The following is a 25,414-nucleotide window of genomic DNA, read 5'->3' as shown; positions in this document are numbered from 1 at the left end:
CAGCTGTTCCCCATTATGCCCTCCCCGGGTACACGATATGCCTTTCATGTGCTTAAAATCATAAATAATTTTTAAAGTATGTTGCTCTTAATTTTTATTCCAGGGCTCAAATGTGGTTCTCATAAAAGCCCGCTCTGGCCTCCTGTCACAGGCTAAGAGGTTTACTGAGATGCCTTCTTCCCTTACTTCTTTTTTCCCCCAAGTCTCCCCTGGCCGCTTCCCTCCGCAGGGGCCCCGCCATGTGGTCTGAGGGCTAATTGGTTTCCTCCCTGCCTGGGAATCACGTTCCTTCCCGGGATGCAAGGAAGCAGGGCTATGGTGACGTCTATCATGGGCAGATTCAGGTTGCTGTCCCCATTTTACAGGTAAAGAAACTGAGGCACAGAAAGTTTGCCCAGTGTCACGCAAACACTAGGAGAGCCAATGACCCCAAAGACTGAGGAAAAGGTCTAACCATACGAGACACAAACAGTACCATCTTGATTATCCATGAGTCCCTCACCTGCAGTGACCTAAGAGGGCCTCTTTCTGCAACTGGTAGGAAGTCAGCAGGAGAGGCACCAACCAGGCATAAAGATGGAGACTGAGCCCAGCTGCGAGCACGTGTGTCTCCTGACGCCTCACAGCCCGACAGACACTAATCCAGACTGCCTCGTGCAGTGCATCTGTGCTTTCCCCTGTTCCTCCGCTCGCTGGGTGACGGAGGGTCAACTGGGCTGAAGACAATCATCACACTCACCTGCGCACCTGTAATCTCAAAAGGCTGAGACGCACAGGGAAGGCAAGCAGGGCAGAAGTGGGCACGGCAGGCAAGCTGGACCAGGGTGGACGCCCCTGGACTGAAGAAGTTACGAGGATGAGAAGCTAAAGATGCATCAGGGTGCACCCACCATTCCCCTGCCCCGCTGGTGCCTGGAGGGGCAGGGGGAGAGATGCATGCATGCAGACACGCATGCTCTGACCCTGGACCTGGGGAATTCCCTGCATAAGCCCAGTGACCCATGCAAGTGAGGGTTAAACCAGCCACCAATCCAGACGCAAACAGCACCAGGACCTGGTAGGATCAGCTGATACTAGAGCCCAGACGGAGACTCCTTGTGCACAGCAAGACCAGGAGCTGACCAATCTCTTCAAACCTACCTGTGCCTCCAGGTCAGTGTCCTGTCTGTCCACAGCCATGCTGGTTGGAGACAGCGATGCGCTTCCAGAAGGCGCATTCTCTGATGTCTAACTCTGGATTCACTTATGGTTTTTAATTCTGTTTCAGGGTGTCCTCCACACATGAATGTTTGCTGACTTTAAAAATGTGGGATAGAATCCAAACTACTTACAAGCTAAGGCCCTTCTGAGCTACGCCTCCCACCCCCTGCCATAGCCTCGGCCACCCGTGCCCACAGTGTCTGTGCTGGCCTGGCCGCCTCCCCGTTCCCCGCACAGGCAGGGCTCTGCTTACCTTGGGGCCGGAGGACGTGTCCTCCACTCTTCTGGGACGGTCCTCCCCGCCTGGCAAACTCCTACCCAGCCCCCAGGTCTCAGCTCAGATGGTGCCTTCCTGGAGTCTGTCCTCCATTGCAATAGGCTTCCTCTGCTCGGCTCTCCATCCATCCAGCTCTTTTCCTTCTGTCGGTGCCTCCCCACTCATAACCAGCTATCTAACTTCTGAATCTTCACCACGGTGAAGCCACATGGGGCCAGGACCAGTTGTGGTCACCACTGAGTCACCAGCCGTCAGCAGAGTATCTCATACACAGCGATACTCAAGATCTATTCACTGGATGGATGGGTGGATAGATGGATGAACAATGTGACCTTTTCTTTTCTTTTTTTTTTTTTAACAATGTGAACTTTTAAAGGGTTAGGACCCCTATACACAGCCTGGCCCCATTCGAGGTACAATTAGACTCTTCCTAAATGTCTTTTGGTAACTGAAGGGGCCACTAAGGACCCAGATCAAGATGGCCACTGTGATGGACACATGGATGCCTGCACTGCCTCATCCTCCTTGCAGATAGCTCTAAGGGATCACGGCACTCCTTCTCAACGCCCTTGGATGGAGCCTCAGAACCCGTCTCAGCCTCACCCTCCACCAAGCCACCACACATAGGCCAGATCTAGTATAGGGGACCCATTCTTTCTTTCATTAACAAACACTGATTCAGGCCTTGTTCTCTGTGCTGCCGAGAAGGCAAAACAAAATCTCCACCCCCGAGGAGCTTCACAGTAGCAAGGATACAGACAGCAGAACAGAGATACAGATGCGCGTGGCTCGGCATCCAGCAGTGGTGCACGCTGGAGGGAGAAAACGGGAGAAAGGGAGGGAGAGGGAAGGGCCTGCTTCACATGGAGCGGCGGGGACTCTGTCTGAGGACGAGACTCGGGAGCAGAGACCCCAGTCATGTGGAGGAGTAAGTCCTGCGGCATCTGGAGGTCTCCAGATAGAGGGAGGGGCACGCAAGAGGCCCTGAGAGGGACCCAGGCCTGGTGTGTTGGAGGATCGTGGGGCTGGGGCGGGCGGGCAGGTGAGGGGTGGCGGGAAGTCAATTTCTGTGTCAGAGGTGACAGATCCGGTACCCATTTAGAGTCCCTGCATAGACACGGCCGTTCCTGGCCCCTCACTGACCAAGAGCCTTTAATGCCACGGCAGGGGTCACATGATTCCCTCAGGTTCCAGCGTGTCCCCCAGAAGGATGGCTCTAGTCCACGGTGGCATTCTGACGGTGCACCCAGTCCCGGTTCCTGGGGCCCTCATCCACGATGTGCTGGTAAACACTCACTTACCACCTGGGCGTGTGGGGTCGGGTTGGAGACTTGTCACCTTCGCTGATTTCTATGGCCTACTTCAATAATCAGTGGTCTAACAACCAGCTTGCCAAATTTCTAAAAATGTTTCAGATCTCAGGAGCCGTTGATAAAGACGAGCTGTGCCCGGGAGCCCCAGCACCTGAAGCTGACTGCCCCGGCCTCCCCTGCCTCTTCCCTCCTGCCGGCGCCTCCCGTCCACCCAGAGGGGCAGTGGTGGCCAAGTCGGGCCCCCCGCTCCCGCGTCTCCTACTGGGAGAGCAACCACACATCCCAGTTGTGGAGAACAGTCCTGGTTTACCACCGCCGCTCTGGCGTAAGGGTGAATAGCTCCTTCACCCTCAAAAGGGCCCACAAAGGATGAAAACTCCGCCCACCACCCACCGCCCCCGCTCCCAGCCTCGTCAGCACGGGGTCCAGCACCCAGGCCCCAGCTGGCCCGTCTGGTGTGCGCTACCCCAGTCCAGCTGGACATGACCCAAGGGTTTGAAAAAGAAAACCATAACTTCCCTTTCGATTTCTTTTTCAATCATTAAGTTTGAAAACAACTTAAGAAAATCAAATTCACTTCCCATTACATTTGCATGTTTTTGGCGTCACTGTTTTTGAGCCCTGAGTCAGGCCTGTCTGTAAACAGCCCGCACTCGGTCTGCCAGGCCTGTGGTCGGCCAGGTTCACATGCACATCTAGAAGGTTCCACCAGCCGTCTCAGGTTCCGCACTGAAACCACGGCACGGACGTGGCACCCATTCTTTTTTTTTTCTTCCCTGATTTTTGTAGATGAAAAGCATTACAGAAAACAAACAAAAAAAGAGTAAGTCAAAGCACCGCGCACTCTTCCCAGCCTATGTAAATCGCAGTCAAAGAGCATTCGCCCAGAAAGCCCACAAGGATATCGAATGCAGACCCGCCCCTCTCGGCTGCACCTTGATTAAAAACAAATGCTTGGGAACAGGCAGTGACTGCAAGCAGGCCCCGCCCACGGCTGACCAGCTCTGGTTCTCGCAAACATCACCCATGGTAATAATAAATAGTTCTGTCCTGAAAGGCATCCTGAGGGCAGGGTAGACAGTGACCCTTCTCCCGTGACCAAGGACTGACAAGACCTCCATCCTTCCTAAAACTCACGGCGTTTCTCCTGCTTTTTACTGTCTGGTCCTCAGGGAGGAGTTACTCACTATCAAAATAGCCCCAAAGAGGAATTAAATCACCACTTGATGAAGGATGGAGATGGTCCAGGTGAGGGGGGGAAAGAGTACGACTGTGCTCCTGAATGTGCATGGACCGCATTACAGCTGTGAGCTTCAGCCCCTGCTATTGTGCTGCAGATCACAGCCCCGAGGTACTGGGACAGCGGGAGCAAAGAATCATCTGGCATCCATTGATCAATCCGTGTACTCTGGGAAATTTCACCCTGGTTTAAATCATCCTAGACAAGGAGAGGCAATGCATTAATATTTTTATTCTGTCATTGCCGTGAACTAGCTCAGCGGCTTACCTAACAGTCCTGGGTTATAGCTTTCCTGTCCGTAAAGTAAGGAGGTTGGACCCTACAGTCTCTGTCGTAGCTTTAAAATGCTGTGGCCCACATGTCAGCCAAGTGACAACCGGTGAATTTGTTAATTCCGTCCCCCTGCTACTGACGTTAGCCGGGGACAGACAGCCCTTGGGGTCACTCACACTCTGACGGTGTCCAAACATCTAAGGGCAGAAATGTCCTATGTCGGCCGCCTCCCCAAGCTGTGCCTTAAATGAGGTAGTACACTTAGCCTGTGGGAGCCTCATCCGGGCTGCCCTCGGTCCTGAGCCTGGCAACATCACTGGGCTTTCTCTGCGTCTGCACGTGCTGAACTGGTCTGCACCAAGCCCCCTGACTTAGGCTTCTGTCCCAAGGTCAGTACTTGACCCCTCTTCCAGGGCTTGAGCCTCTTCAGATGCTTTAAATATTTGCCTCTGGTCCCAGAATGATTTCCCCGTCCTCCCTCCACTCACAATGAACAATAAAAAACTCACTTCCCTCACAGACCCTCCTTTATTCCTTTAACTAAACTGAACCCACCTTTTCTGGATTCTTCTGACCTACAGTCAGTATTTTCCTTACTTGTTAGTTTTTCTCTAACCACGTTGGTTTCCTTACTCTCGAGTCTCTAAACGCACCGTAAGCCCCCGGGAGCAGGAACTAGGGTTTGTCTCCTGTGCAGTCCCTGCAGACTTGAGTACGGTGTTACATACACAACAGACGCTCAGCAGAGTGTGCTCGTGTCCTAGGTCTTCCGTAACAAACTGCCACAAGCTGGGCGGCTTGAAACAACAGGAGTTTACGCTCACGCAGTTGTGAAAGCCACAAGGCTGACCCAGAGATGTCAGCGGGGCTGTGTGCCCTCGAAGGATCTAGGGGAGAAGGCCTTCTTGCCTCTTCCAGCCTTTGATGGCCCCAGACATTCCCCGGCCTGGGGCCACGTCAGTCTGGTCTCCACCTGTCTCCCCAGGGTGACTGTGCATCTCAAACCTCTTTCTCCTGTAAGGACCCCTGTCACTGGCCTTGAGCCTGCCCGAAGTCCAGGATGACCTCTCCTCAAGATCCTTAACTGATTATATCTGCAAAGACCCTTTTTCCAAATAAGATCAAGTTCACCAATCCCAGGGTTAGGATCTGGACATAACTTTTTTTGGACACCTCTATTCAACCCGCTGTGAAGAAGATTATAGGCCTTCAAAGTACAGGCCTTGTGAGGATTAATTTCATACGTCAACCGGGCTGGGCCAGGGGATGCCGAGATATTTGGTCAGATGTTATTCTGGGTCTGTCTGTGAGGGTGTTTTCAGATGACAGTAACATCCAGATGGACAGACTGAGTGAGGGAGATGGTCTCTGTAGTGTGGGTGGGCCTTGTCCAATCAGTTGAAGGACTAAAGAGACTAAAAGGCCTGAGCCTCCTGCAAGTGAGAGGAACGCCTCCTGCCTGCGGGCCGTGACCTGGGATGTCAGACTTTTCCTATCTTCAAGTTCAAACCGGAACACCAGCTCTTCTTGGACCTCAAGCTGGCCGGCATTTGGACCTGGAACCTACACCAGGAGCTCTCCTGGGTCTCCAGCTGCAGACCAGGGACTCCCCAGGCTGCACACTCTCTTCGGCCGATTCCTCATAATACATACATCTAATGTACACGTAGCATGTGTATCCTGCTGGGTCTGTTTCTCTAGAGAAACCTGACTAATACCAGCCTCAAATCTGGGTAACTGGGACTGAGGAAGTGCTCTGGCCCTGGCCTGGCTGACTGCCCCTTGAAGCTGCGTGGGCACCATCAGCTGGGAGCTTTTGCAAGAGCCACAGTTCCAAGTCAGAATCTCTAGAGAGGCAGTAATAGGTATCTGAGAACAACTTCCAATAATTTACAAAGCTTGATGGAATTAATATTTTCCTCCGAAGGGGCCACTCAGGCTAACCAAAATGTCAAGTTTTGTGCTCTTTAACTGGAATTATATTAGTTCAGTGTGGTAACACTGATTTTCTCACACTCAGAAAATTCATAACGGCAGTTAAATGTGTTTCCAGTTCATGAAAATGAGATGAAATATTCCTTTATAAATGCAGTCTAGTAGATTAAAAACTATTTCCAGACACGGAGTCCATGGAGAGAATTAAAGCATAAACAGCACTTCTGCTCTCAGCTTTATCTTTGAATCAAGTTAGCTCACCAGAAATTCGCCTACATGACTTGGTAGAATGACCCTCCCTGAACTAAACATTACATTCTCGGTTTTTATCCAAAATCAGCATAAGAAATGGCCACAGAAAGAATATGCCAGCACCTTACACGAACACACTACTGAAAATATGTCCCTTATATTGTTCACATCCTTTACAGAAAATTACACTTAAGCAAACTTAATTTAGAAAAAAGTCCGCCTGCTCTGAGCAAACAGATGCTTATATCTGCAGATTATGTAAGTTGTGGTCCTTTCTGCCTTGGCTACCAGGGAGTTCAGAATGAATTTGTCTCACTTGCATCAATCGCCCTTATTTTTTATTCTCACGGTCATTATTTCTCCCGCACTCCACCAATTCCATGATTCTTTTTCATCTGTCCATTTTCAGAAATGATCCATCTGTACTTGTGCTTTTGGTTGTAATCCATCTCAAGTCCTGTTTGGGGAAATAGGCTAAGATATGAATCAACTAACCCAGATTGACGGGGGAGGGGGCGGAGCAGTGGGAGAACGCCAGGTCTCCACCTGACACACCTGCTGTCCGCCCTCCGAGCTCTCCCTCCTGTGCCGCGGAGCCCGAGCCGTCTCCCCGCTGCCCCTCCCGGTGACTGCAGCACAGACCTCGCACATGGAGCCATTATGTTTACGGACACCCCAAGGACCGACGCTCGAGGAAACAGAAATCCCCCAGCACATAGTCCAGAAGCCATCTGTTTCTGCCTCTCCAGCAATCCCATGTCTGGGCTGCTGGCCGCCTTGGCAGACTTCAGGAATGGGGCCCACGGCTGCAGATGCGAGCTGTGAAGGGAACCCGAAGGAGGAGCCGCCCTGGTCTGGTGCCAGCTGTGCGCCCTCGACACACTGCCCACAAAGGACAATACCGACAGCAGTAATCATACGGGTCGTGCCTCTACGCTAGGCATCTAAACACACAGTCACGGCTCCTTATAGCAGCCCTCCACGACATTCCTTACTCCCGGCGGAGATGGGGCGCTCGGAGCCTGCTCTCCCGAAAAGGCACTGGTGGAGGTGGACCGCATCTGCTTGCATGCGAAGGACTCGTAAGCTCAAGTCCTTACAGGCTCCTGGGAACAGCAAATGTGGATCCTGACGAAAGCTTTGGCAGATTGGACAGAAGGTACTTTCACCCCACCTCAGGCACGTCATTTCTGCTGAATTTCGTGGACTCTGCCTGGATTAACAAGACTTCATTAACAGGACAAGAAGGGACTCCGTTACCTCCCCCTGGACCATTCCCACCTGTGTCTCCTGGAGGCAGCACTTGGAGAATAAGTGAGTGTCGGCGGGGAGCATGGCAGGAGGGGGGTGTTCGTTCACATACGTAAAAAAGTGAATGAGAAATAAACATAGACGTTGACCACCATCTACAAGGGTCACCTTGGTCATGAGCAGAGGTGCGAAAGCACCTACTTCAAACCTTCTCAGGCTGCTCGGGGCCAAAGGCCAGGCCTTCCCGCCCTCTTCCTGTGCATGGATGCTGAAGTGTCCCTCCCAAAACACTGGCTCTTCTGTTGTTGTTTTTGGAAAACAAATGCTTCCTTCCAAGATTTCCCCTCCCAGTTAATATCTGTGCTCAGGACTCCGTGTCCCTGGACGCATTACTATGGATTTGTCCAGGTTGGAGATCTCGATTTTGTGTTTTCCTCCCCATCTTCCCGGTCTCTCCGGACCCTGCTGAGTTATGATCCAAACCTCCACTGGCCTTCACCGGCCTAGAGGATGCTAACTGATCCCACACCATGCCCCGGTCTTCCTCCACGCTCCCCCTGCCGCCAGGACCTGGCTCTCTGCAAACGTAGTTTATTCTCCTCCCAGTCACTTCACAAGACCATTAAAAAGAGGCAAAAATGCCACTGGACCTGGTTCTAGCCCCCACAGGTTGCCCTGTCTCGTCCTCACCCCCATGCTCCTTTCCCATCTCAGGAACTGGGTTTAACCCCCATCGCCACCCCTATAATCAGGTGCTCAGATTAATTTTTACAAGCAAGTGCATACCAAGTTACATCCCCCTCTCGTGGTTATGACACCCTCTGTGAGGTCAACTATGAGCCACTCCATTCTGTGAATGCAAAAACGATCTGGGGCCACGTGGCCGAACCCACAGAAGGATGCTGGGACGGTCCACCTGGGTGGAGACCGGGGCCTAGACACTCTGGGGAAAAGTTCTTCCTGTTACTGCTGAAGCCTTGTCGGGCCACCACCTGGCTTTGCTCTCCCCAGACTCCCTGGACCACCAAATTCACAGGCAGAACCCGTGCTGTGCGAACGGGTTGCTGTTGGACTCAGTGTTTAACTCGTGCTTGGCTGTCTGGGTGTCTGCCTTCTTCCTGTTGCCCCTTTGGCTGTAAACTGAGGGCGTGGATTGTTCCTGCTCCTCCAGGGTCTCTGCACACACTCTCTTCCTGTGGGGGCTCCGTCAGTGCCGGCAGCCTATCCAGGCAGGAGGGATGCCGACTGGGGACCTAGGAATTGAGACTATGCATAAAAATACTTGAGAACCCAGAAACAACAGCAAACCCCTGTGTTCCCACAGCCCTGGTGAAGAACCAGATTCTTAAACCACCACCTCCTAAGAAGAATAGTGCAGGTGTTACCGTGTCCCCAACGTAGATGACAAAACCGAGGCTCTGAAAGGGGACGTGACATCCCCACATCACACAGCGAAGAAGTGCAGGACCAAGGCTGGAAGTCTGCCCTTCAGAGGGCTCGTCTGATAGATACCATGTCTACCACCCCACGCTTCCCAAATGAAAAGGGAGGAGGGGAGGAAGCGACCTAAGTGTCCATCAGTGGACGAACAGACGAAGATGAGCTCTATTTATACACATGATGGAGTATTACTCAGCCATGAGAAAGGAAACCCTGCCATTGGCCACAACATGGATGGACCTTGAGCACATCATGCTAATGAGGTAAGTCAGAGAAAGACAAGTACCGCAGGTATCACTTACACGTGGACTCTAAAAAGCCAAACTTGTGGAAATAAAGAGAAAATGCTGGTTACCTGGGGCTGGGAGTGCCGGGCTGGGACGGATGCTGTTCAAGGCAACACACCTGCAGCAGGTGGTCAATAAGCCCTAGAAAGCAAACCCTCAGTGCAGGGAATACACACTGCACCACAGCCATCCAACCTGCTGCGACTAGAACTTCCCCTCAAAGAAACGGTAATTACGTAACATGACAGATGCTAATTATCACCACCGAGGCAATCACTTCACAAGTACATAAATGTAGCCAATTAACGTGTACACCTTAAATTTACACAATGTTACATGCCAAATATATTTAAATTATTTTAAAAAAGAGAAAGAAGGAAGGCAACTCAGAGGTGGCTGCATCATCATGTGACCTTGTCCTAGTCCTTTTGCCTACAAATTCAAGCGCAGGTGTTTCTAAGCTATGGATGGTAAGTCCCAGCAGGTTTGATGTAGGGGGCACACAAGCTCTAGGGGCAGATGCGTCTTTCAAGGAGAGCTACGCTCACAAAGCCATGAGCGTGGGAGGGACAAGCGGGACCAGAGGGACCAGAGGCCGGCACTGCTTGGGAGCTGAGTCTGGGATGGAGGAGGAGGCGGTGGGAGAGAGAGATGGGGTGGAGTCAGATGTTTAAGGAACAGAGAGGGAGGCGAGGAGACGGCATCAGGAGAGAGGCGGAAGGAAGAGGAAGGGACGGGAGAGCAAAGAAGAGGAAGAGACAGGGAGGGGGGAGCAGAAGGATGCGCACGTCTTCTACGTCTCTAGGTTTCCCGCTAAAAGGGTCGTCCTGGGGGAGAGACGCAATGGAATGGGCATCAGAATTCTGCTCACCTTCTTCCCAAGGGTCAGCCAGCAGAGATGAAAACACAGGAGGCAAGATGCAAACAGAAGAGAGTAAGAGAATGTCAGATACACAGATAAGCCAGGGAAAGCAGAAGAAACAAATCGTCTTAGAAGGAAGACAAGAGAAAGAGAAGGAACTCTCGATTATAGGTGAGGACACCGCCAGAGGGACGCAGACGTCCCCCCGAGGCTGGCCTGGGTCACATGCAGCTAGATCAGGAGGGCATCCCTGGAGGAGGAGTGGAGTCCAGAGCAAAGGTGGTGCCTGTGCTCGAGGACCGCGGTGTCAGGAGTGAGCGGTCTAAACAGGAGACACAGGTCACAGCAGCCGTGCAGCGGAAGGGGAGACGGTCACGGCGTGGTCCTCATGAAACCAAGACGCTCAGGCAGGCGACCCCCACACGTGAAACTTCTACTGGCAAAATGTTTGGAGCTAATATTCATGCCCGTGTTTGTTCATTGTTCAATAGTCACTTGTCCACTTGCCGTGGCTGGATCACCCATCTTAATAACTCTAGGAGAAGAGAACCCACACACTTTATCCTTCCTGAGTCAGGGACTCATGTGGCACCACACATGATGGCACTGGATGAGTGATTTTGACGGGGACAGTAGCTCTACTGGTAGTGAAGAAGGTGTCGACATAGCCAACGATGTTTAGTGTCATTAAAATCTTGTTCAATAAAATGACAATGACGGTGGAGACGGCGATGAGAGAGCAGCAGATAAGAGAGGTTGTGCAGACAATTACAAGCACGAAGTTCTGTTAATGACGCGGACGGTGAACGTCACGGCAGTGGTAGTTACCATGACGAAGTCGTGATCCCGGCAAAGCTAGGTCACCACTTGTGAAATAAAGCTGTGCATGTGTGTATGTGCATGTACGTGTGCGTGTGTGTGTGTGACAGAGAAACAGAGACAGACAGAGACAGAGCAAGAGAGAGATCGCTCACAGGTAAATGAGATTATCACCTGCCCCAGGGCCCCTTCCAGAGACCCCTCGCATGGTCAAATGGCCACTCCTTTCCTTAAAATACCGAGTGGAAAAAGGAGAGGGAATCCTTGGACACACTTCTTTTTCCTTTGGAAGTATTTCCTGGATTGTCTTCTGTAGAGAAATTGTCACCGAGGAATTCCCCAGGGATATTTTTTAATTATACATGGACTATAATGGATGGAAAGGACCTCAAAATACATCTAAACTCTGTGGCTCTCAACCCAGATGTGCATCAAGACGTCCTGGGGACTTTTTCCCACAGTACTGATGCCAGAGCCTCATTCCCACACCAGCCGACTGAATCAAAGCCTGGATGGTACCCAGGTGTGAACATTGTGAAAACACTCCCCGGATAATTTTGATCAACTCGCATGATAAGAACCTTCTATTCTACAGAAGGGACGAGCGAAGCCCACCAGCACACCACACTTAGTGACAGTCACAACCAGAAGAGGTGTCTTCGCAGCACGTCTGGTCCCGTTTCCCCTGCCTGCCTGCCGACCCCGGGGCGAGGCTTGCAGGCTGCTCCCATTGCTTCAGGGGCTCTAACGGAGCGCCCTGCAGGGCTGGGAGGGAGCCCCCACAGCGAAGCCAAGAAGCTGGACCAGGGCCACGTCTGGCTTCTCATGGAGCACGTCCCGGCGGTGCTCTGAGGAGACACGGTCTCACCCCATCACTGTCCCAAACTCAGGGTCCCCAGGAGGCAAGTGTGATTTCAACTCCACAAAACCCACATCCCACTGGCCCTGTTCCCGACACTATCTGCATCCAGCCAACCCTCAGGAGGCCCCAAACCCAGGAGAAACATGCTCATACTTTCTTGGTGGGAACTTTGATCTTCAAGAATTCTGCCTCTCTGGCCAGCACCTGCCACGGGGCGTGGATCCGGACAAAGACAGAGCCCTGGCTTTTGCTCTGTAAGGGACAAAGAAGAAGAAACAGAAACATTTATAAGGTCATAGCTTAAACTCCTGGTTCCCCACCTGTCCCCAAGCTAGAAGCCCAGACCTGTTATTTCTCCAGTGTCTGGGTTCTGTACTCCTTAAAATTCACTAGAGGCCAGTCTCCTCCCACCTAGACCCATTCACCACGTCTGGTCCAGAAATGCTCTCATCAAAGGAGGGGAAGGAGTCCCAAAGCGTGGTCCCTGGAGGTTTGGTGGCTTCAGAGGAAAAGATTTAAAACAATTGTCTTCACAGACTCGAAATGTAAGCAATTAGAACCTTCACAGAAATCCCATGAACTCTTTTTTCTAACTGAAGTACAGTTGACTTACAATATTGTGTTAGTTTCAGGTGTACAGCAGAGTGATTCAGTATTTTTGCAGATTCTACTCCATCACAGGTTATTATAAGATCATGGATGTGAGTCCCTGTGCTACACAGTACGTCCTCGTCCTCTGTTCTATAGACAGCACCCAAGGCAGGTGGACCACCGCTGCCAGATTCAGTGAAAAGTCCGCAGCCTGTCTCCACGCACACGTTTTCATGGTTAAGTTTGCATGACTATTGGTTTGTTCTCCTGTTTTGCTGTGTCGTTGCCCAAATCACAAAAGGGGTTCATTTGAGCCGAAAAGTAATGATACAAATAACAATGTAACTCGTACAACTCAATATAATCTCAGAAACATAAATCGCGGGCAGGGCTCCGTGTGAATACGGCTGTGACTCCATGTCCCGGGGCAAGTCATTCTGTGAGTGCACCGACTTCACCCAAAAATGGAAAGTCAGGACGGGAAAACGCAGTGACGAGTATTTGAAAACCAGGTCTTATCAACTCATCTGGCCCCGGGTGCCACGTCTGCTATAAAAACTGATCAGATTAAAACAGATTAAACAGATTAAATATTGATCACCTGCAAATAAAACCTCAATTTTTTTTTTCCCAACAAGCACACAAAGGAAAAGAAAACCACTTCCTAAGATCCATTAGTTTTTGTCACTGAAGAAGGAAAGAACAAAACAAGCGGGAAAAACGGGGGAAAGCCCCATTGTTGCTGTGAAGCTTCTAAAGCCACCTGCAACATGAACCACAGGCACAAAGAAGGCGGAACAAGCCGAGAGCAAAATTCCTCATCGAACGACCCTCGGGAAGCAGGAGCCCGCGCACCTGGGCGCCGCTGACGCTGGGCGAAGCCGCTGCGGGCGGCGTGGGAGCGGGGCCCTGGCGAGGGCGCTCTGGAGTCAGGCTCGCAGCGCCTCGCCCCTCCGCCCCCTGAAGACCCGCGCTCCCGGAGGAAGGAGGTGCTGCTGGGCCCCCGTGCATTTTGTGCAGCAGGGCCCGCGGACTGAGATGGCACCGACTCTGCGTGCACCCAAGGGGGCACTGCTCCCAGAAGAGAGGTCATCCCTCTAGAAAGTCACTCACAAAGACCAGCTGGTGTTTGACGCCCCACCCTCCGGTCTTGGGTGAGCGCTGCAGATGACAGTGACCACAGCCAGGCGCAGCCTCTGACCCGCCGCCTGCCCCGGGTGCCAGGCAGAGACACAGGTGGGAGAAGACCGCTTCCCCCACTGAAGGGCGCTCTCTATGGTGGGGCTCACGGAGGTCTTCGAAACGACGAGTAAGATAAAAAGATATTTCGTGACGTTCAGAATGTGAAGTGAGGCCCCTTTCCATGGTTTCGAATGGCACTCCACCGTCGATCCAATAATTCAGGCGTCCAGACGTCTGCTTCAGGGATGAAAGGTGCTGACTTACAAGGGAGGAGAAACCGAGATTCCGCAAAAAGACTGAAAATGTGGCAGAAAGTCTTGGATGGCCTCGAGTTGACAAATACCTGAAAATAATAAGAATCACCGAGACGCATCTTCACGGAGCGCATGCCGCATACCAGGATGGGGCGAGGCGGTCGCACGCTTTGGTTCCCAGGACATTCACAGCCGCGCTAGGAGGCGGGGACTAGCACCATCTCCGCGGCACAGTTGAGGAAATCAAGGCAGGGAGTATTTAAAGTTTGTCCTAAGCTACACAGATAGTGTAATAGAAGAAAAAGTATTCAAATCCAGATCGCCTATGCTCTACCTGGTGGCTTTCTCCTCTCATCAGAGACAAACGGGACATTTAAGCACGTGGTTATAAACCACATCCAAGGGCTGCAACAGAACATAAAGACGTGGTTTTTTTAAGACTAGAACTGAATCAAAGGGTGGAAGGAATCTATGAGGCAGCCCTAAGATGAAACACTCAGCCGCCGCACTCCCGAGCGGACTCAGCTCTGACGGAGCACTGGAAGGGGCTTCCAGTGAGAAATCGCCCAGCATCTCCGTCCGTCTGTGGCAGCAACGTCCAGGACCACCAGACAGGGCCATCAGTCACGTGCTGCTCCCTAACCGTAACTTAAGCTTTTCTAACCTAGTGAAAGTGAAGCGGAAGAAAAGAAACCACCAGGGAAGCTGACCAGCTTCTGGGCCCAATGCGGCCCCAGAAATGATGCTGTCGGTGAAAGATGGCAAAGAGGAGTGCCAACCCTGACACGACACCATGACTATTATTGACTTTTAAATATTTTGTTTCAGCTTTATTTTTGAATTGTGATGAATGCTTTTTTTTAACTTTATCTAGAATTGGTGCCCCAAGTGTGTACCAAATGTCCAGTAAGTGGCTGCAGATGCTCGGTGTTTGAGAAAGGGCTGGAAGGGCCAGGGTCAAATCCCGTGGCCCTGGTGACAGATGGCTAGCTGTCCCCTGACAGCCACTGTCCTTTTCTTTATTTTTAAGCTAGGCCCACGGCCTTCCAGAACAAAGGCTGTATCTCCCCTGAAGTTGAGTGTGACCGTAACACTAATTCCAGGCCAGGCGGTACAGGTGGAGGTGCTGGGAAGCAGCCCCCAGCGACCCCACCCTCCACCGAGACACGAGTGGGTGACTTCTGCCCCCTCATCCTCTTCCCTGCCTCTGATCTACTGCCTGGAACGTGGCTACCCACATCTTAGACCTCGAGGTCAGAGTCAAGGCCAGAAACGGCCAAGTATCCAGAGAGAAGCTGGAAGAGCCTTAAGGCCATAACGGGCTTGTATTTTAGCGTCTAGACTCTGCAGGGTCACAGCCGCCCCAGCCTGTCTTTCATGGGGAGATACAAGTCCATCTTGCCACGCGCTGGATTTTAGAGGCTCTGGCAAACGCAGCCCGAGCATCCATTAACTAACACAGTATGGTTTTCCAATGTGGGGGCTTTCGTTCCCTCCAGCCAAGGATGCTGCTGCGTCTCCATCCTCCCCAAATGGAGCTTGTTTCAAAGGAAAAATTAAAGTGGGAATGCAGTTTGGTGGTGCTAACATCGAGCCATCATGCCCCTTTCATGCCAGGCAACGCCGTCACCTTCTCATAAAAAGAACAGCAACCAGCTGATGTGAAACACTAGCTGGTGTGACTGGCTAGGTCTCCCGGGAAAAAAAATAAAAAGCCAAATACTTGAAAATCCCTGAGCTGAAGCATCACCAACTCCAGAAGCTCTTTTTACCAACCCAGGAATCTAACATTGGAGGTTAACACAGATTAAGCTTAAAAAAAAAATCCTTGTTCCCCAGGCCCAGCTGAGTTCCATTCTGCGTTGGATTGAATTCCTTTGGGCAGAGGGCAGGAGTAGAAAGAGCTCCAACTTCAGATTCAAATCGATTAAGATCTGAAGCCTGGATTTTACAGCTATGGGACACTCGGCAAGTCACTTAACCAAGGGAGCCTCAGTTTCTGCATCTGAATAAGGAGGATGAGAAACACTGCAGGGCTGCTGTGTGGGTGGGAGAGAAAGCACGTGAGGTTCCCGCTGGAGCGCCTGAACGCCCACCGTTCCATACATGGCACGTCGCTCTGCTCAAACAACAGCTTCTTGACTGCAGGGATAGTCTCTGACACTTCGCTTGTGTCCCGCCCAAGCACCGGGCACAGGCTGGACACAGAGTAAGTCCTCGCAGAATTCCTGCCCTGGATAGAAAAGACGGGGGAGAAAACCATTCCTGCTAGATGAAAACGCTGGTTTGTTCACTGCCTTGGTCTCTTCACTTGCCAAGCATCAGATTTCCACGGTACCGTTCAACATCCTCGTGCTGAAGGCTCAAAGCAGAGCCAGCTGAAGGACATGGTGCATTTCAGAAGGGGAACCGATTTGGCCAAAGGACTCTGGAGTTGGAGAGCAGCGCTCCAGCGACCCTCAACATGTCTTAAGTAGCCGATGAAGATCTGGAGCTCAGGAGGCTGACTTGCTGGGTTACAGACACACAGCTTGTTAGTAGCAGAGCCAGGAACGAAATCCAGGTCTGCCTGGACATTGAGGTCCATCCCACAATGCCTGGGAGGGACGACATCACTCGTCCCAGAGGGCTCCCAGCCCGTCCGGGGGCAGTCCTGGGGCCCCTCCCTTCACAAGCGATCAGGCCGAGGAGAGAGAGGCCTGCAGGTGCGGGGGAACCTCTCTCTAGAGCTCCAGCCGCTGCTCAAAGCCCTCAGCAGGGACCAGAGGCCCTGCACTCCTGGTGAGATGGCAAGATTCTCCGTATGGTTTATGTCTAGTTGTTGTCTTCCAAAGATTGCATGTGGCTTCGCAGGACCACGTCCTCCCTCTGGAGAGACAAGAGTGAATGGGAGGCGGCCCCAGCCAAAACTGGAAACCGATACTCCACAAGCCTCCTTCCCTGCCAAGCCACCCTGATGCTGACCCCAGACGCCTGCGTGCACTCTGGCCCCGGCCCTGCTGTGAGCCGAGAACAGCAGCTACAGCACATCGTGGCCCGGGAGGGGGGCCGCCAGAGGAAAGGTGGGGGTGAGCGGGAGACGAAGGAGAGGGAGGACGGCGGGGGGAGGGCAGATGCCGCTGAGATCTCGCCAGTCCAAGTCATCTCTGGTCCGCGAGGACCAAGGGCGTGTGGTCCCACAGCGAGGGTGACGAACCCCGGGGACCCCCATGTGCTCAGCTCACCGTGGTTGACACCCACACAGCTGGAGGAGCTACTCCAGGTGGTGTTGAGACTGCGGCCAGGGCAGCCAGCATCACAGACCAAGGAGGAGTGTGGGGTGCAGCCTGGAGAATTCAGAAATGAGAGCAGGAAATGTGAGGGTCCTCACAACTGCCCCACCCGGGGAACACCATGGTCTCCCCTGTCATCGTTCAGATGAAGTCTTAACTCCCCTCAGCTCTCAAGAACTTCAAACCTGTGGTCCAGGAGCAGCCTCTGCCTGGACCTCCCAGAGATGCAGGGACTTGGAACGAAGCCCAGGGAAGAGCACCCCGACTGGAGGAGGAAAGGTACAGACGTGCTTCCCTGGGGGGCCCTGGTTGAATCTCTCCTCTCCACCCCTCTCCTCCCCAGGCCAAGGTGAGGCTGGGTCAATGATCAGCAAAGACAAAGGACAGGACCAAATGCCCACTGAACCCTGTCCCAGGGACCCCCCCCCACTGCCAAATACCAACAGCACAGCTACCCTGATACAAAAGGCATCACCTGGTCCCCAAGCAAAGGTGGGGACAACCTTGTCAGGGACCGACCCATGGAGATGAAAACAGCCACTCCAGTCGTAAATTTTTCAAATCAAATGTCCATCATGAAAAACTCCTGGGGCGGGTGGCTGGGGGGTACAGCATGCCGTGCTGGGAGGATCCCTCGGGTCAGCGACCAAAACGGACCGAGACCCAGGAGAGATCATCTCTGGACCCGCAACCCCAGTCTTGAATGTGTGCATCGCATGTCACTCTACTCCAGACAGGAGCCACCCAGAAATCCTGCTCAAGCCCCGGTGAAGATGAACTGGGGAGGGGGAACCCAGGGCAACTGAGGAGTCAGACCGTCTTACACACTAAGGGCCGAGAGAGCCAGCTCCGCACCTAATCCCTGAAGAGCAGGGGCCCCCGGGGCAGCCCAGCACCTGAGAAGGAAAGGGAGTCAGCAGCAGAAGGGATTAAGTGTTCCCTGGGCTGCCTTCCACTTCAAAGACCCGCAGAAGGAGTGGGGGGAACCTTCACCACCGCCAGGGGACAGACGGGTCATGGGGAAGCCACGGGTCCCGGGGTCTGAGGCCCCGGCTCTGTCACTGACCAGCTGCACCATTTTTGGCAAGTCACCCAAGCTCTTGAAACTCAGAGGCAACTTTTTAAAGTTTTTTTAAATTTATTATTGTATTATTTTATAACTTTTTGGTGGGAGGGGAGGCAATTATGTTTGTTTATTTTTAATGGAGGTGCTGGGGATTGAACCCAGGACCTTGTGCATGCTAAGCATGTGCTCCACCACTTGAGCTACACCCTCCCCCCAGAGGCAATGCTAAAATAATTTTCATGATGAATAATAACAGCACCTGGAGGAGAGAAGGATGGACTGCACAGGGGATGCGTGGAACCTTCCAGGGGTGAGAGATGGTCATTACCTTGATCACGTGATGGCTTCACCGGTCTGTACATATGTCAAAACTCAACAGATCAGACACTTTAAACACTTGCAGTTCTTTATATATCAATGATACCCCAATAAGGCTCAGGGGGAAGATTCGAAAAAACATGAAACGATGCCACACTTCTCACAATTTTTTGGGTTTCAAAAAATACTGTTATTTTTTCATTAAAATATGTCACTTCTGTCAAGTTAACATATTATTTATTTAAAAATATATTACACATTGTTAGTCTGTGATTAAGAAACAGATATTCAAAAGCTAATACTGACTCTGTGGTATTCCAGAATCAAATGAGATAAATGATCGAGGGAAGTGTTTTACACCCTATAAAGTAAACGTAAAAGGGCTTCTTTAAGAGCAAGCAAGGTCAGAGGCAGCCACTGCCAAATCTCTGCCTCGGTCCTCAGTGTGCAGGGCATCCCCTGCCCCCGGGGTCACGGACACATGCCCTTGACCTCCATGTGGCTCCTACCATGCTTCTTGGATCCCACCCGGGAGAAATCACAGCTGAGCCACCCAGGTGATACCTGGACAGCACCAAGTGACGTGGAAGTTAAAGAGAGTGTTTCTCTTGGGCGTCAGAATGCCGAAGGCTAAGCAGGAGCCGGGGACCAAATTTCTACCCAAAAAAGAGGGTAAAAATCCATGAGCCCTGAAGACGTTGGCAGAAACGGACAGGGCCCCTCCCAACACCAGGCTTCAAGCACTCAGGGTCCAGCCCCAAACAGACAGGAAAAGGTCACAGATAAACCGGAGGAAAAACCAGAGGAAAACACTGCCCTTTCCGATTCGTCACAGTAAAACTATTTTGGACGGTCGACATCCCGCAAGTAGAATCAGATGCTGCAGACGCTAGTTCCCAGCCATCACTCACGGGCCAGGACACCGCAGGCATTTCAACGCCCAAAGAAACGGAAGGCAGCCGCAGAGCCAGGGCAGAGGGTCCCCGAGATGGGTGGTGACAGACACTTGGACCGAGAGTGGCGGGCAGGCCCTGGTGGGGCTGGGACAGTCCCCGGTTATCTCTTCTGCCTCGTCCTTCTACCCAGTGCAGCAATTCAGTATCACCAAAAACACCCCAGACCGGACAATAAATCATAGTCACCCTCCGGATCAGCAGTGAACACCATGAATTCAACAGCCCTCCAACCTTCAGACAGGAATGCCCAGTATCTCCTTCCTGGACTGCATTCCTTTGGCCCACATGATAAACGTCCCACTCAGGGAGAAGCGTTTCCAGGCACTTAAAAGCCGATCGTAAGACCTCTAGAAGTACCCGGCTCTCTCATACTCCTCCTAATGCAAAACTTACGTGATTTTCTGATTTAGATCCTTTCCTTCCTTCCTCAAGACACGTCTACAAACCCTTCAAGCTATCAGGAACGAATCCCCCTCCACTCCAAAAGATGTGCCCTTGCCCTCCCTGAGCAGTGACTCACCTCTCCCCAAGGAACAGCTCCCCTGTTTCCTATGATTCAACCATCCCATCATATTTCAGTTCAACAAGTATTTACTGGGCCACAAGCGAGTGACCGACCAGCAATGTGCTAAGAGTGAAGGGCACACAGAAGAAATACACACCATCCTACGGTTTCCAGTCTCTTTGGAAACCGGATAAACGATATCGAACACACAGGACAGATGAGTAACACCACGCCTGGGGTGATTAACGTCCAAGCGGACAGGATGACTGATGAATGCTCATCTGTTTGCTGTCTCCCCTTTCACTCATCAATAATTGCCAGATTTTGCTCCCAGGGAAACACACCCCCTGGACCTCAGCCATATGTTTTTGGTAGATCTGACCTCACCACCAACGCAGGGATGAGCCCAATTAGCTTGAGCCAGTCGGGGCATCCATCCCCCTGGACACAGCAGGTGGTTGTGGAATATGTTCGTAATGCAATCAGAACTGATAAGATGAAGCAATGTTGGCCAGGGCTTCAGGATTAAGCAGCTTTCTTTTTCTGCCAGAGCTCTGAGGAGAATAGTGACGGTCAATTTGCTCCGTCAAGGGAAGGGCTAGGTCAGCCAAGGGACCACTGAGTAAGCAGAGGATGGAGCAGACCCTCCAAAAGGCTGGGCAGAAAGATGGAGAGCATCTTGGGGCCATTATTTGAGCTGCTGGATCACCCTTCACCTGACCTACTCAGATGAGCTTATGAGCTCCTTTTGTTGAAACCAGTTGAGTTTCTATCGATGCAACCAAGAGTTTTCAAGGATATAAGAAACTATTGGAAGAGCTGATTCTGGGCTGGAGAAGCCAGATGCCCTGGAGGAGGGGACACCTGAGCGGTACTTTGAACATCATGGTAGGATTTACATATGCAGAGAAGAAGAGGAGTGGGGTTAGCAGAGGTGCAGGGAGGAGCGAGCCTGCTCAAAGCAGAGAGGCCAGGAGGTGAGGGCTGAGATGCGGCCCATGCCAGCCTCACCACCCGCCGCGTTCCTGTTGCTCAGGGACCTCATGGGAGTGACCTGGATGGGTCAGCCCTGTGCACTCACCTGGACTCACTGTCTCTTCCACAGGATAAAGAATGACAGGAGTCTCCCTGGGGAGCCCCGAGGGAACGCCTTCCTCCTCTCTCGATGGAGCTCAAGTTGGGAACCGCTTCCCATTTTCCAGTGAGACCAAAAGAGGCAGCAGAAGGGCAGAAATGGGCAGTGACTGTCCCTCTGCTCTGGGGCTGGTCCAGGCCACACCAACAGAATAAAGGAGAAGCCTCTCGTGTGCGGCCACAACATCCTCGAGGTCCAAAGAGGCAGGCTTCGTGAAGGCATGGCTCTGACTCTTCCTTAAGGGGTCATCAACCCTTCATAACAGAGGCCTTATCCAGGGACGCAGGCAGACTTTGAACAAGTACAAAGAAGCTGTAAAATCCTCTACAACACCAGCCACAAGCTTTCTTCAGCTAAAGAACCCCTTCTTCCAACCAGATATTGCCTGGAGCTACCCTCACTGAACTCTGGAGGCCAGAGCCTCCCCTGCTCAGCCTCAGTACAGACAAACTGTTCGGGGACACTAGGAAAAAACCCAGCGACACGACGAGGAAAAAGAATAGAGAAGCTGATCATTTTGTGGGCTTCCAAAAATATCCAGAATTAGCCCCTCCGCCAAGAGTACCATGAAAATGACCTGTTAGCTGAGAGTGGTCTGGAGGCCAGGGGATGAGGAGATGGGGTCCCCGAGAAGCAGGCAGCATTAAAGGCAAAGTTTAGGAACTCCCCACTCTGACATCTACCCGCTGTGTGGCCACGGAGGGGCAAGGCGGTCTCTCTGAGACTCGGTTTCCTTTCCGGTAAAATAGAAAAATAATAATGGGGAAGCCACCACGGTGAGCTCACAGAATGCTTGAGAAGATCGGCAACAAGACGAGAAAGGCACCTCGCACGGTGCCTGGCGCGGGGCAAGCAGGTGCTCAAGGCTGATAACGACTGCAGTCCGCACGTGCTGTTCTCTGAATCGAGGGGGCTTGTGCAATCCAGTTTCCAGCATCCTCCCCTCTTTCCCAGAAAAACCTGGCTCCTGGGGCATTTTTCTCCCTATATGAGGCGAGAGCCCAGTTTGGAACACGTCCCGTCTATGCAGCCAAAACAGGCTTCTCCGCGGCGAGTCTCTGCACGCACACACACACACACACACGCACGGCAGCGGAGCTGGCCTGGCCCGAGGCCGCCCGACCCTCCCACAGCCCCCAGTCTGGAAGAAAAGTGTCATCAGCCACATTAATTAAATCTGCAGATGAAAACAAACTGGGCGGTGCTGCAAACAGCACCAGAGAGGATGAGAAACCAACGAGGAGGGACCTGGGGAGTTCAGAAAATATGGGACAGGAAACAACAAAATGAGACTCGATGCAGGAGAATGCAAGTCACTCTAATGGGGGGAATAATCAGAAACATAGACCCTGGCGGGGGGAGGAGAGGGGAGCTGGGGAAAGGCTGAGGAGGTGAGGGCTTGGGGTGGGGTGGGTGGCAGGTGGCAGGTGAGAGAGTGGGTAGCCAGAGGCGAGACCAGATGGAGAGTGGGCTGCCGTGGCTGAGTGGGGCCCAGGCAGCAGGATGGGGCTGCCTTCTCCAAGGGGAGCCTCCACGCAAGCGCAAACTCGGTCACACCTCCTCCAGGAAGCCCTCCTAGATTCCTCACTGGTCACTCTTCTGTGACAAGCAACCCCGTGTGTGATTTAGGGACCTCTTTCCATGTCTGACTCCCTTGTCTCCATCAAACTCTCAGCTCCCAGGGGACAAAGCCCCAGTCCTGCAGCTCACTGGGGCTCCTCCCAGAGTCACCACAGTGCTAAGCCCAGGGTAGGTTTTCAACAAAAAGGAAGGGCAGTATCATCTCCAACAACACCAGAAAGAGAAGGACTTCTGTCTCCAAGCCCTCATGGGTCACGACCACGTCTGAGGTTTCTCCGTCTACTACGCCCTCGATGCTGGGGTGACACCTAGTGTACAGTGCCCGAGTCAGTGCCCTGTTCGAGCCAGAACACAAAGCAGAGGTCACTCAGGGTCGGGGAAGAGAGGAGGAATAGCACGTCTAGGGAAGACGATGAGGCGTGGCCCTCCTCGGGTGACGACGACTCTTCCGATGTCCCCATGACGCAGGGAGTGGCTTCTCCAAGACTCCAGTGGTCTCCCCGAGGCGCCTGCCCCCTTTCATAACCAATCATTACAATCCACAGCAATCGGGAGAACAAGGTGTAAGCCGTTCTCAGGGAACCTGAGTACAGCTCGTCAGCCCTGCAGAGAAACCTGCCTGCTGCTGGGGCCACTGGCAAGTCAAGCTCCCGCAGAGGAAGGCAGGGGCCCCTCTGAGCCCGAGAATTCCAAGAGCACGTTCTCATCAAGCGTGTGTGTTTCAAGAGATGAAGGAAGGAAACACCGAACACTTGCTCTGAGGCTCAGCCTCCTTCGGCATCGGGGACAACGGAGGGGGAAGCAAACGCCAAATTTACGGAAAAACCTCCCTTAGAGAGGCCAGGGATGGAGGAGTTTTTAGAGTGCCTTCTACGCACAGCAGGCCCCTTAGAACCCAAGCCAGCAGGACACGCCGCGATTCTGAGAGGCCCCTGCAGAGGGAGAGTCCACAGTCTCTCCCACTCCCCTGGACCTGCACTGTTCCAGCGAGGCTCGGCCTCCATGGGCGGTGGGAGAGACAAGGGACAAGCTGATGAAACACAGAGACCAGGTCCTGTGCCAGGTCCCCACTTCCCACCTGCCTGCCTTCAGCGTCGTGCCTGCACCTCCCCGGCCTCTGCTTATTCTCATCCATAAAATGCCAGGGCTTAGCTCGGAAGGTCTTGTCCCACTGGAAGAACGTCTGACTTCATGAAGGGCCGGAATTCTCAGCACTACAGCCTGTCTGTCATTCTACTGCAGAAGTAATCTGATGAGCTGCAAAGCTCCCAGCCTCCGTGGAAAACGCAGGAGTGGGCTAGAGCACAGAGCCTTACCCCACCTAGACAGAACTGGGTTTCTCTTGTCTTCTCTCCCCAAGCCCCACATCCCTGTTCTCATATTCTAAAACTTGGAAAGATCAAAGGTGCTATACCCAATGAGGCACCACTGTGCTGGATGAGAAATACAGCAGGTACCAGCCAGCAAGGGTAAGCTGCTTATTACTGAATACTGAATAATTATCAAATTACTGAATACTGAATAATTATCAAATTGCTGAATTCCAGTGCTTATCCTAACCAAGGTGGCCTTGTGCTGTTGTGCAGGTCACGCACTGCACAAAGATGCCACAGGAAAGGGGGCACTGACCACTGGGAAGCTCTCTTAGAGTTGTACTATTTACTATCTCAGCTTTCTGGTGACAGCAGTAAAGTCTTGATCAAACAGAATCATCACATTAAATTTTCCGAAAATGGAAGTAAAGCATTTTGAGGAAGAGAGACTTCTTTCTAACTGGCATAAAAATACCACATAGGCAGGCTGTGGCCCCCATCTTAACCTGGGATGTTGGTACACACACACACACACACACAAAAATGGCCAGAGAGAGAGGGCAGCATCATTCAGCATCCTTTCCACAGCCCCAACACAAAACCCGCTCTCAAGAATATAATCCGAAAAAGTCAGCTACACAGGCTGTGAATGCCTGCCAGGCCAAAGTACAGCCCCTCCCGGGGTACCTTCAAAAGAGCGAATAAGATGATCTCTCGAAGACTGGCCCATGTCCTGCTCATCAAGCCCCGGGGCACCTAGCACAGCGCCTGGAGTAGAGAAGCACTCACAGCTCACCAGGGCTGCTGATGCCCACGGGGACTTACAGAACCCTACCGAGGGGAGTGGAAGAGTCCAAAGTCCCAGCCCCCAAGGAGCCCCTGGCTGGCTGGAAATCCTAGCATCTCCCACTTAGCACCCGTCCCAGGCCTCGCACACAGGGCGTGCTCAGAGAGCCTCATGGATCCTTCTGAGACCAGAGAACTCTGGAGAGGGGAGCTTCTAAGCTCTTTTTATTCATCCTGCAACCAAGAGAATCAGAGAGGCAGTCCAGAACCTAGTCCTTGGATGTCAGGCAGCTCCAACGAGGTCCAGCTAAATAAGATGAGAGTAAAAGGTGTTTTCCGTTCTCCCCCTCCTGGTACCCAGCTGTTTCTGAGAGCCCTCCACCTGCCGCTGGCCTGGCTCCCAAGGCTCTGTGTCCTGTGCGTGCCTTTGTGCTGACTTCCCCA

The 25,414-nt window shown here is 52.5% G+C and overlaps 1 protein-coding gene across 2 annotated transcripts in view; it reads right to left on the bottom strand.

The window, feature by feature from the left end:
- ANO2 (anoctamin 2) overlaps positions 1-25,414 on the bottom strand; it is a 252,033-nt gene that overhangs the window by 185,015 nt on the left and 41,604 nt on the right. For both annotated transcript variants that reach the window (XM_072954679.1, XM_072954680.1), the window contains one exon: positions 12,165-12,263. In XM_072954679.1, coding sequence (XP_072810780.1) covers positions 12,165-12,263 — 99 coding nt within the window. The remainder of the gene's footprint in view (positions 1-12,164; positions 12,264-25,414) is intronic.

Source organism: Vicugna pacos, chromosome 34 (assembly GCF_048564905.1).
Source record: "Vicugna pacos chromosome 34, VicPac4, whole genome shotgun sequence".
Lineage (NCBI taxonomy): Eukaryota > Metazoa > Chordata > Mammalia > Artiodactyla > Camelidae > Vicugna > Vicugna pacos.
The sequence above is the reverse complement of the archived record's forward strand: the minus strand, read 5'-3'. Positions and strand labels throughout refer to the sequence as shown.